This window comes from Palaemon carinicauda, chromosome 23 (genome assembly GCF_036898095.1).
Source record: "Palaemon carinicauda isolate YSFRI2023 chromosome 23, ASM3689809v2, whole genome shotgun sequence".
Classification (NCBI taxonomy): domain Eukaryota; kingdom Metazoa; phylum Arthropoda; class Malacostraca; order Decapoda; family Palaemonidae; genus Palaemon; species Palaemon carinicauda.
This window is the reverse complement of record NC_090747.1, coordinates 36,082,503-36,094,567: the sequence shown is the minus strand read 5'-3', so window position 1 is coordinate 36,094,567 and position 12,065 is coordinate 36,082,503. Positions and strand designations below refer to the sequence as shown.

Sequence of the window (12,065 nt, the reverse complement as noted above, 5' to 3'; positions counted from 1 at the left end):
CAAGGGCCAACTGCCAGGGACCAACTGTGCAAGGGCCAACGGGCCGGTAACCAACTGTGTAAGGGCCAACTGTCCGTGTACCAACTGTGCAAGAGTCAACTGCCATGGGACCAACTGTGCAATGTCCAATCTAGGGACCAACTGTGCAACAGTCAACTGTCCGGAGACCAACTGTGCAAGGGCCAAGTATCTTGGGACCAACTATGAAAGGGCCAACTGCCAGGGGACCAACTATGCAAGGGTCAGCTATTCCGGGACCAACTGAGCATACTCTAGCCCGGGAACCAACTGTGCAAGGGCTAATTATCTAGGGACCAACTCTGCAAAAGCAAATTTCCCGGGGACCAACTGTGCAAGTACCAAGTGTCCTGGGACCAGTTGTGTAAGGGCCATCAGCTTGGAGACCAATTGGGCAAGGTACAGCTGTCCGTGGCCCATCTGTGCAATGGCCAACTGCCCGGTTACCAACTTTGCAAGGACCAACTATCTGAGGACCAACTGTGCAAGGGCCAACTGCCGGGGGACCAGCTGTGCAAGGGCCAACTATCCAGGGACCAACTGTGCAAGGGCCAACTATCTGGTGACCAACTGTGCAAGGGCCAATTGCCTGGACACCAACTGTGCAAGGCCCAGCTGTCTTGGGACAAAATGTGTAAGGGCCACCTGCCCGGAGACCAACTATGCAAGGGACAACTATCCAGGGACCAACTGTTAAGGGCAAACTATCCTGGACGAAGAGTCACACTAAATGAAGCTAGTGTAAAGACATACTACTTTATTGTGTTTAAGAGCATAAAATCGTATATCTGGTATAATATTTTTTTTTCTTTTATTAACAGCAAAGGGCATTTTTTTTTTTACTTCTGTTTCACAATATCTTCATTTTATTCCTTATATTACTCCCTCTTAGTTAGTTAGCTTTATACTTTCTTATATTTCTGTAGTCTGTTATAGTATACATTTTTCAATTACTACTCATTGCAATAATTTATAATTTCTGCCATCATTAAATTTCTTCTACGTCAACCTTTTACTCCTCCATCATTACAAACATTCTCCTTCGTCCATTCAGTCAAAATAATTCTTATGAAACTATAAGACTATGAAAAATATAATAAAAAACAACGTTTTTGCCACGGCAAAGGATACTGAAATCAACCTCATTATTTATTACCAATCAGCAAAAACACGAGACTTGATAATGAAAAACAACCCTGCCTCTACCATGCAAGATGACTTGAAGAAGACGAACGTAGTGTACCGATATAAATGCCTTGTAAAGGAATGTCCTGGCACCTACATCGGGATGACGATGATGCGTCTTTCTAAGAGATTATGTTGCCACGTGCAACAGGGTGCAATAAAAATGCATTGCCTCCAAAAAAATAATTTCAAAACAACAAGGGAGCATATAGTGAAAAATAGTCAACAACAAAGACCTAACCTCAACACCACGCAAGAAGGGACCTTATTGCCAACATGTATAAGGTCCACCACCAACAATAGTCCAGGCAATAACAACCATGACAGGACTGATATAGCCGAAGGTCAAAACATGGATTATCTCCTGACAGAACCAGAGTCAATAATCCCACCAAACATCCCGGCGAGGAAGAGGCCACCACCCACTAGGATTAATGGTCTCCACCCTAGGGCGGTTCTCGACCACTGAAGATTGAATGTCGAAGCAGGACTCCGTATATAAGCCATCAAAACAACACCTGCATTTCAGTTCACTCTTGACAATGAGCAGAAAACCTTCTCACTGCTCGAAACCGGTTGAGTCGAAGGATGTGTTAAACTTAACTCCACGTAATTCATAATTTTTGTACAAAAGTGACCATTACTTTGTGTGCACTAACATTGTGATATTGTTTTATACTTTGTACATATTATCTGTACTTTTACAATGTGTTGTGATATATTAAAGACAAAATGTGAATGATATGGTCTTCATCACCTTCCTATTGATATGTCCCTTTCCCAGTTACTGGCGGATTGTTCAAATGAAGAGAAGAAGATAATAAGAACAATAGAAAAAGTTAATTACAAAATTAACGCCACTGAGGCAGCAATCACTTTTAATAAAACCTGCTTAAAAGAGGGTCTACTCCCGAATAATAATAATAATAATAATAATAATAATAATAATAATAATAATACTACTACTACTACTACTACTACTACTACTACTACTACTACTACTAATAATAATAATAATAATAATAATAATAATAATAATAATCTTTAACCTAATCTCATGTATGTTTCAATATATACTTGTAAGCAAATATTGCAAATATTTTGGTGTTCTGTTAATAAGGAGAACATCATAAGCATACTCTAGGTCAGGTTACCCATCCAGTCCAATCCTTCGCTACCATATTCATCAATTCTATGCATTACAAAATCCATGAGGAAGATAAACAACATAGGTGACAACACATCCCCATGGTGTACTCCACTGTTGTTCACTGTAGATTCACTTAATAGGACTCCACTAATCTCAAATAAGCACTTGCTCTGCTCTTGAACAGACTTTATCAAATATACATATTTAAGAGGGACTCCATAATAACGCTCAACTCTCCACAAAATTAGCCGGTGCACTCCATCAAAACCTTTTTCAAAGTCCACAAATGCCATCAATAGTTGATTTCTATACTCTACACGTTGTACAGCATATCTTAAAATTAAAAGTTGGGCAGCACAACTTTTACCTTTTCTAAATCCTGCTTGTTTATCTCACTTTTCCATCAATATTTTTCTCTAGTCTTCTTAGAATAACCATACCAAAAATTTCATGACAATTGATGTAAGTGTAATGCTTCTGTAATTTTTGCAATCAGTCAGATCTCCCCTTTTTGAGGGATGGGGGGGGGGGGGCAATTTTCACTAACACTCCAAACTCCCATCCATCATGTTTTGCCTCTTCACACCTCTTTTTTTTTTTATAAAATTATCTTATAAGTATTCTGGGAGTCACTTTATTTTCGGCCAATATCATCTCGGCAGTTATTCCATCGTATCTGGGTGCTTTCCATTTCTTGAGTATTTCAATTATAAATTTGACTTCAAACAATGAATTCCTTTATAAGGACATCTAGGTACCCCTCAGCTTCAGGTATATCAATCAAATTATTCCCTTCATATCTCCTATTTCTGACCTTACTAAAGTGTTTCATCCAACATTGCCTTTCTTTACCTTCTGGTGTTACAAAAGACCCATCTCCTTTTCATGGTGGTATGCTATTCCTTATTTGTTCCCATAGAGATTGAAAAAAAAAAAAAAAAAAAAAAAACATGTGTGACACAATGATCAGGGTATTTCTGTAATCGCCAGTGAGTAAATTTCATGATATAATATGGACGGGAGTAAACCGGTTGGCTCAGGAAATTCAAAGATAATTGTAAACACTTCTTAACTATTTTTCATCCGAAAAGCTAACCAGCAAAACTCAAAGTAGTTTTGTAGCTACGTAAAGCGATGTTCCCTATAAAATCAAGAGAGAGAGAGAGAGAGAGAGAGAGAGAGAGAGAGAGAGAGAGAGAGAGAGAGAGAGAGAGAGAGAGAGAGAGAGGGGGGGGGGGGATCTTATACCCGAATATCAATCAAAACAGATAACGTAAGTTTTATATAATTCGGTATATGTTGCATATTTTTCTATTGTTTTATCATAAAAGTGGAGATTTTTCTTCCTAAGAGAAAGAGATCAGTTCTTATGAGAAAACATAAACATATTCTCCTTTTCATGAATTATACATTGCAAAAAGATAGACGAAACACAAACGGACATGGTTTGAGGAACAACAGGCTTTTTTTTCATGTTAATAATTCGGTGTTTTTTGTGTGGGGTGGTGGTGCGGTCGGATTTGCGTTGGTGAAGGTAGCTCGGTCTTTTCTATGCTTTCAATAATAGAGTATTTACATAAAAGGACAGCTATTACCTTTTGTCCATAGTGGAATCGACTAGTATCATTCGTCTAACGATCTATTTGCTTAGTGGAAATCCTTTCGGTCAAGTGTTGAGGAAATCAAAATTGCAGTATTCCCCCCTCACATTGGGAATTCAAGAAATAAATTGTATAGTAGAAAGTCATGAAATCAAGACCCCCACTGATGAACTGCTTCGAAATAAGACTGAGAAGAAATCATAGATGCCCCAAACCATTCAAAGTATTAGACTTGCCTTCTTTCCCTATTCAAATTACCTCTCATGCCTGTCAAAACAGAAGAGCCTCTCATTGTGAGCCAGAAACACATGTCCAACGTGAGTGGTAAAATGAATCATCTTTAGCGATGTGCAGTTTAAAGCCATCATAGTCTTTCATGCATATATTTATAACTTATGATGGTTGGAATAAATCTCTATTGGTATGTTTTCCGAAATGGGTCGATCTGTGGGCTTTTTTTTTTTTTTAACTTTTATGAAATAACAAGTGACTATGAAAGAAATGTTTGATGAAGGATTCACGGTTAGGGATCATTTTGAAAAACATAAACAAAAAATTACCTTAATTCCAACATTAGAGAAATATTGTTACCAAAAATTTACCATAAATTTTTAAACACAAGATTAAAAAATGTCTATTACTAATTAAGGAAAACATATTAATCACTATTGAGATTTGTGTGGAGCTAGATAATCAAGCCACGATAAGAGCTTTAATTTTTCTAGAAAACAAAGACCTATTAGGATAAATAGAAAACTCTCAAATGAATGTCTACAGTACCAGTTACATAACTTTCGTTGGAGATTTTAAACATGAGAAAGGTAGTACATGATGATGCACTAAGACAATAGCGTGGTCTTTGTATGATCAATTGAAAATATAATTATTGAAAAAAATAAAATAATAATAATAATAATAATAATAATAATAATAATAATAATAATAATAATAATAATAATAATAATAATAATAATAATAATAATAATAATAATAAGTGCCACCCAGGATGATTATTGTTTATGAGATCGGGATTGTGTCTCGTTGATTGTGTTTTGAATTGTCGATATTACCATGGAATTTGTTAGGAATCGAAAAACTATGTTTCACATCAATCCCTGAAATTTTCATTTGGATTTGTGAAATATTCTAGGAACAATTTACTTCACCGTCAAAAATAACCCTTCAATCCATTCCAAAATGAACGTTTGTTGTGGCTCCTTTATAGCAGATATCAACATGAATATTGGAATGGACAAAGTAAATATTCATCTCATAAATCCCTGTAAATTTTATTTGGGTATGTGAAGTAAATTACGAGTAATTTACGGCTCTTAAAAAATCAGCCTCTGGTGGTTATCGAAAAATGGCTATTGGGACTTTTCCATGGCAAGTATCATTACAAAAAATTGTATGAACGTAGTACACATAACAGCTGTTTATCCTGTGAAAATCATTTGGATATCTATAACACTCTAGGAGCAGTTTGTTCCTCCTCACTGATTTTTTTAGCTAAATGTAGTCACTTACGAATAAAAGCGATAGCCAGACCATGCCTATAGCTAGTATGAATATGAAAATTTGCAGGAACATATATATATATATATATATATATATATATATATATATATATATATATATATATATATATATATATATATATATATACATATATATATATATATATATATATATATATATATACATATATATATATATATATATATATATATATATATATATATATATATATATATATATATATATATATATATATATATATATATATATATATATATATATATATATATATATATATATATATATGTGTGTGTGTATATATACATATGTATATATATATATATATATATATATATATATATATATATATATATACATATATATATATATATATATATATATATATATATATATATATATATACATATATATATATATATATATATATATATATATATATATATATATATATATATATATATATATATATATATATATATATATATATATATATATATATTTATATATCTATATATACATACATATATATATATATATATATATATATATATATATATATATATATATATATATATAGAAAATCCGCTAAAAGTTCATCAAAATATATTTCTTGGTTTAGGAATTAATGACCCCACCCTCGAAAATATCAGCTGCTTCCCCCCACCTCACCCTTGCTCCGAAATCTATCTTTAGGGAATGACTGGGCTACAGGCTGGGTGAGATATCTTCGAAGAGAAAATTACATTTCAAATAAGGTCACTCACTTTCATTGCGATAGTGAAGATCATATTTTATGAATATTTTATCGTAATATTTCATTGTGTTTATCGTAATAACTAGAATGTCAACCATTATAGGCGATATCATAATCATAATCTCACACGATACATCAACAGGACGTGATAACAGATGTAATATATTAATGATTTCTATCCATCTGACTCAGCGTGGTATTATGGTAAAGAACCTAATATTAAAGAATAATGATAAAACTATAATGTTCTCTTCGATATCAAAGAGAGAAGGTCAGGTGCATATTATGAATTGCTTATGTAATGGAGTTCTTAATTGGATAACATAGACTCCAATATATGTTGATTAGCTTATTTGTCCTCAATCATAATTATTCTCTCTCTTATTTTTATTGAATGATAGACTGATTTTGAGTAATCATGGAACCACAGGCTAAATATAAACTGCACATTTTTTTTTTTTGGAAAAAACCTAAGTGGAAGTAGTGGATTATAAGTAATATATCATTTGTTTTTCATAACAGCCTCCTTAATAAAATTTGTGATAACATGATAGTTTACTCACGATTGTCCATTAAAAGTTATCTCAACATATTGTAGTTCTATTTCCTTTTTTCAATATATCAACCGAAATATATCCTTCATAATACAAACCAATTCCTGATCTTTTCCGTAACTCCAAACTATCTCCTACAAGTCCACTCTTATCTTCTTCCACCAGCTACAACAATTCAGGTAACAGAACCACCGATGCTTCTAGCAGAAGTGTAATATGAGGAAGCTATCAATCTGAATTATTTCCTTGTCTGAACGATATGGTTTATGAGTACGGGCATATACTGTACACAGATTTGTAACTGACATAGGAAAATCCATGTCTTATGTTAGAATAATAATATAAAAATAAGATTTTTCTTGTGAATTTCATGACAATTCATGAAATCAAATTGAAAAGTGCCCGGGGAACTTTAAGAAGTAGCCTGGGTCATATCAAATGTCTGTCTGTGTTTGCGTGTGTGTTTGTGAGAGAGAGAGAGAGAGAGAGAGAGAGAGAGAGAGAGAGAGAGAGAGAGAGAGAGAGAGAGAGCACCAATTCCAAAATATATTATCAGCCAGACATGCCAGAGCAAAGGTTAAAAGTTTTCCCGATATACAGTTGGTCGCACGAATTCCTGGCAAACTTCACTCTGAGAAAGTGCACCCTGTCACATGCTTTCTTCACATATAGTTCTTGTGTTTAATCTCGAGCACCACTGTCAGGTCTCCTTGGACAGCTCTCCTTTTAATGGCTGTGCATACTGATCATTTAGGGTGTGCCAGGGTGCATTCCTTCAGAGTAAGATGTGTGAGCAATGAATTCCTGTGGGCAATTGTACAACTACTGATTAATCTTGATGTCAAATTCACTTTACTAACCTTATATCTGTTGGGTAATTTTTATTGTATTTAGCCTAGTATTTGTTTTAGGTATGTTAAATATTTGTGAAGGGGTATTGAAGTTCCCTTTGACTTGGCTGTAGACCCATTGCTGCAATACAGAATCTTGGCCGAGGTTAATTGTAGGGCATAATTTAGACTATATGGCATATGTGACACCCTAAAGCACTCAAATGTATCATTTCATGTATTCTTTTTCTATGAGTGTTGGAGTGCATTAAGACCTAAATACAGTACTGCGTGTTTATATTCGTTTTCTTTTTGTCTTTAGATATATTATCTTGAAGGCTTTGTAAGAGGTGTTCATTAATGAGAGAAATGAAAGATTGTAACAACTGAATGTATGAGATTCCGTGACCGAACCTTCCGTCCCTAGCCAGTTGGTCTCCGGACATTTAGTCAACTGACGGTTAATCTAACTGACAGTTCATCCAACACCCGTTTTACCGACGGAAGGTTTGGTTTAAAGAGTATTTTCATATAAAAAAATTATATTTTTAACAATGAAGCAGCTAATCACTTGAATAAAATGGAATAAAATATGTTTTGGTAATTGATGTCCATTTAAAAATAATGTGCAAGGAATTTTAAGTACTGTGATCTAAGTTTTCATAATCCTCTGTGATTTTTTATTAGCCTTTCATGAACACTTGCATATTTTCCTTTTTAATTCAATACATATTACCGGATAAATTATGTTGTATTGTTAACTCCCAAACCTTTCTCTTTTCTGAGTTTGGTCATAACGTGAGATAAATTTGTATGAACGACTGCCATTCATAGTTGATATATGGGGTTCCATACTTCAACATGATAATTTTGTGCTATGTGTTCCTAGCAATGTCTTTTCTGATCCGTTCCATAAGGAAGTATCAAATTGTGGGAGTTGTCGCCTTCCCCTCTGTGAAACACCTAGCTAAAGTAGTCTCAAAGAAGCTGAGAATTCTCCAACGACGTCATTTGTTTCCTTGTCTAATGAACCAATAAATTCAGAAAAAAAACTCAATAACATCCTCCCTTGCAACGAAAGGCAGTGGTTATTTTTCTTCTTTTTTTTTCTTTTTTTTTTAATCCTTGGCTCATCATACCAATTTTGTAGGCCACATATGTGAATAGTTTCCAAAAGAATTTACCAAAGTTGCCTCTTTTTTCAAAATTAACAGTTATTAAACTAGAGTCCATAGCACGCTTGTCTTTTAGTTTAGAAAATATCGTACCATATGTCTCTTTATTTATAAATTTCGTAATGCAGTACGCATGTGGAATTTTATGACTTTCTCCAAGGAGAGCATGGATGAATATAGTTAATGGTTTTCAGTTTATACTTTTCTTCAATAAATTGAGATTAACGTCTGTTGGTATTATAATGATGTTTGATTTATTTAGAATCAGACGAATATCACTCATTTTAACAAATCATAAGTTGGTCTATTATTACCCGCTTGACTGTTAATATTATCAATTTTCATATCATCTCGACAAAATGGCCGTTGGAAAAAAAGTTCCATTTGATGAACTGTCAGGAGACCAGCTGCCAGGGGTCCAATTCTACAAGGGCCAACTACTCGGGGACCTACTTTCCAATGGCCAATTGTCCGGGGACCAACTGTGCAAGAGCCAACTGTCCATGGACTGTGCAAGGGACGGCCAAGGGACCAACTGTGTAAGGGACAATTGTTTGAAGACAAACTGAGCAAGGCCCGGGAATCAACTGTGCAACGGCCATCTGTGTGGGGACCAACTGTGCAAGGGCCAACTGCCAGGGACCAACTGTGCAAGGGCCAACGGGCCGGTAACCAACTGTGTAAGGGCCAACTGTCCGTGTACCAACTGTGCAAGAGTCAACTGCCATGGGACCAACTGTGCAATGTCCAATCTAGGGACCAACTGTGCAACAGTCAACTGTCCGGAGACCAACTGTGCAAGGGCCAAGTATCTTGGGACCAACTATGAAAGGGCCAACTGCCAGGGGACCAACTATGCAAGGGTCAGCTATTCCGGGACCAACTGAGCATACTCTAGCCCGGGAACCAACTGTGCAAGGGCTAATTATCTAGGGACCAACTCTGCAAAAGCAAATTTCCCGGGGACCAACTGTGCAAGTACCAAGTGTCCTGGGACCAGTTGTGTAAGGGCCATCAGCTTGGAGACCAATTGGGCAAGGTACAGCTGTCCGTGGCCCATCTGTGCAATGGCCAACTGCCCGGTTACCAACTTTGCAAGGACCAACTATCTGAGGACCAACTGTGCAAGGGCCAACTGCCGGGGGACCAGCTGTGCAAGGGCCAACTATCCAGGGACCAACTGTGCAAGGGCCAACTATCTGGTGACCAACTGTGCAAGGGCCAATTGCCTGGACACCAACTGTGCAAGGCCCAGCTGTCTTGGGACAAAATGTGTAAGGGCCACCTGCCCGGAGACCAACTATGCAAGGGACAACTATCCAGGGACCAACTGTTAAGGGCAAACTATCCTGGACGAAGAGTCACACTAAATGAAGCTAGTGTAAAGACATACTACTTTATTGTGTTTAAGAGCATAAAATCGTATATCTGGTATAATATTTTTTTTTCTTTTATTAACAGCAAAGGGCATTTTTTTTTTTTACTTCTGTTTCACAATATCTTCATTTTATTCCTTATATTACTCCCTCTTAGTTAGTTAGCTTTATACTTTCTTATATTTCTGTAGTCTGTTATAGTATACATTTTTCAATTACTACTCATTGCAATAATTTATAATTTCTGCCATCATTAAATTTCTTCTACGTCAACCTTTTACTCCTCCATCATTACAAACATTCTCCTTCGTCCATTCAGTCAAAATAATTCTTATGAAACTATAAGACTATGAAAAATATAATAAAAAACAACGTTTTTGCCACGGCAAAGGATACTGAAATCAACCTCATTATTTATTACCAATCAGCAAAAACACGAGACTTGATAATGAAAAACAACCCTGCCTCTACCATGCAAGATGACTTGAAGAAGACGAACGTAGTGTACCGATATAAATGCCTTGTAAAGGAATGTCCTGGCACCTACATCGGGATGACGATGATGCGTCTTTCTAAGAGATTATGTTGCCACGTGCAACAGGGTGCAATAAAAATGCATTGCCTCCAAAAAAATAATTTCAAAACAACAAGGGAGCATATAGTGAAAAATAGTCAACAACAAAGACCTAACCTCAACACCACGCAAGAAGGGACCTTATTGCCAACATGTATAAGGTCCACCACCAACAATAGTCCAGGCAATAACAACCATGACAGGACTGATATAGCCGAAGGTCAAAACATGGATTATCTCCTGACAGAACCAGAGTCAATAATCCCACCAAACATCCCGGCGAGGAAGAGGCCACCACCCACTAGGATTAATGGTCTCCACCCTAGGGCGGTTCTCGACCACTGAAGATTGAATGTCGAAGCAGGACTCCGTATATAAGCCATCAAAACAACACCTGCATTTCAGTTCACTCTTGACAATGAGCAGAAAACCTTCTCACTGCTCGAAACCGGTTGAGTCGAAGGATGTGTTAAACTTAACTCCACGTAATTCATAATTTTTGTACAAAAGTGACCATTACTTTGTGTGCACTAACATTGTGATATTGTTTTATACTTTGTACATATTATCTGTACTTTTACAATGTGTTGTGATATATTAAAGACAAAATGTGAATGATATGGTCTTCATCACCTTCCTATTGATATGTCCCTTTCCCAGTTACTGGCGGATTGTTCAAATGAAGAGAAGAAGATAATAAGAACAATAGAAAAAGTTAATTACAAAATTAACGCCACTGAGGCAGCAATCACTTTTAATAAAACCTGCTTAAAAGAGGGTCTACTCCCGAATAATAATAATAATAATAATAATAATAATAATAATAATAGTACTACTACTACTACTACTACTACTACTACTACTACTACTACTACTACTACTACTACTACTACTACTAATAATAATAATAATAATAATAATAATAATAATCTTTAACCTAATCTCATGTATGTTTCAATATATACTTGTAAGCAAATATTGCAAATATTTTGGTGTTCTGTTAATAAGGAGAACATCATAAGCATACTCTAGGTCAGGTTACCCATCCAGTCCAATCCTTCGCTACCATATTCATCAATTCTATGCATTACAAAATCCATGAGGAAGATAAACAACATAGGTGACAACACATCCCCATGGTGTACTCCACTGTTGTTCACTGTAGATTCACTTAATAGGACTCCACTAATCTCAAATAAGCACTTGCTCTGCTCTTGAACAGACTTTATCAAATATACATATTTAAGAGGGACTCCATAATAACGCTCAACTCTCCACAAAATTAGCCGGTGCACTCCATCAAAACCTT

At 35.6% G+C, this 12,065-nt stretch overlaps 2 protein-coding genes across 2 annotated transcripts in view; both read right to left on the bottom strand.

Annotated features, from left to right (window-relative positions):
- Positions 1 to 307: 307 nt before the first annotated feature.
- On the bottom strand, positions 308 to 9,534 carry LOC137617538 (uncharacterized). Its single transcript, XM_068347553.1, has 3 exons — positions 9,260 to 9,534; positions 7,662 to 7,668; positions 308 to 727 (listed from the first exon to the last, which is right to left on the bottom strand). Exons 1-3 carry the CDS (start codon positions 9,532 to 9,534, stop codon positions 308 to 310), a joined length of 702 nt encoding a protein of 233 aa, XP_068203654.1.
- A 201-nt stretch (positions 9,535 to 9,735) lies between these two features.
- Positions 9,736 to 12,065, bottom strand: part of LOC137617537 (mucin-19-like) — an 11,869-nt gene continuing 9,539 nt past the window's right edge. The window contains exon 5 of the mRNA XM_068347552.1: positions 9,736 to 10,155. Coding sequence (XP_068203653.1) covers positions 9,736 to 10,155 — 420 coding nt within the window. The remainder of the gene's footprint in view (positions 10,156 to 12,065) is intronic.

Excerpts from the sequence above, each read along its gene's own strand:
- LOC137617538 (XM_068347553.1), bottom strand. The coding sequence starts at position 9,534 with ATGGCAGTTGACTCTTGCACAGTTGGTACACGGACAGTTGGCCCTTAC.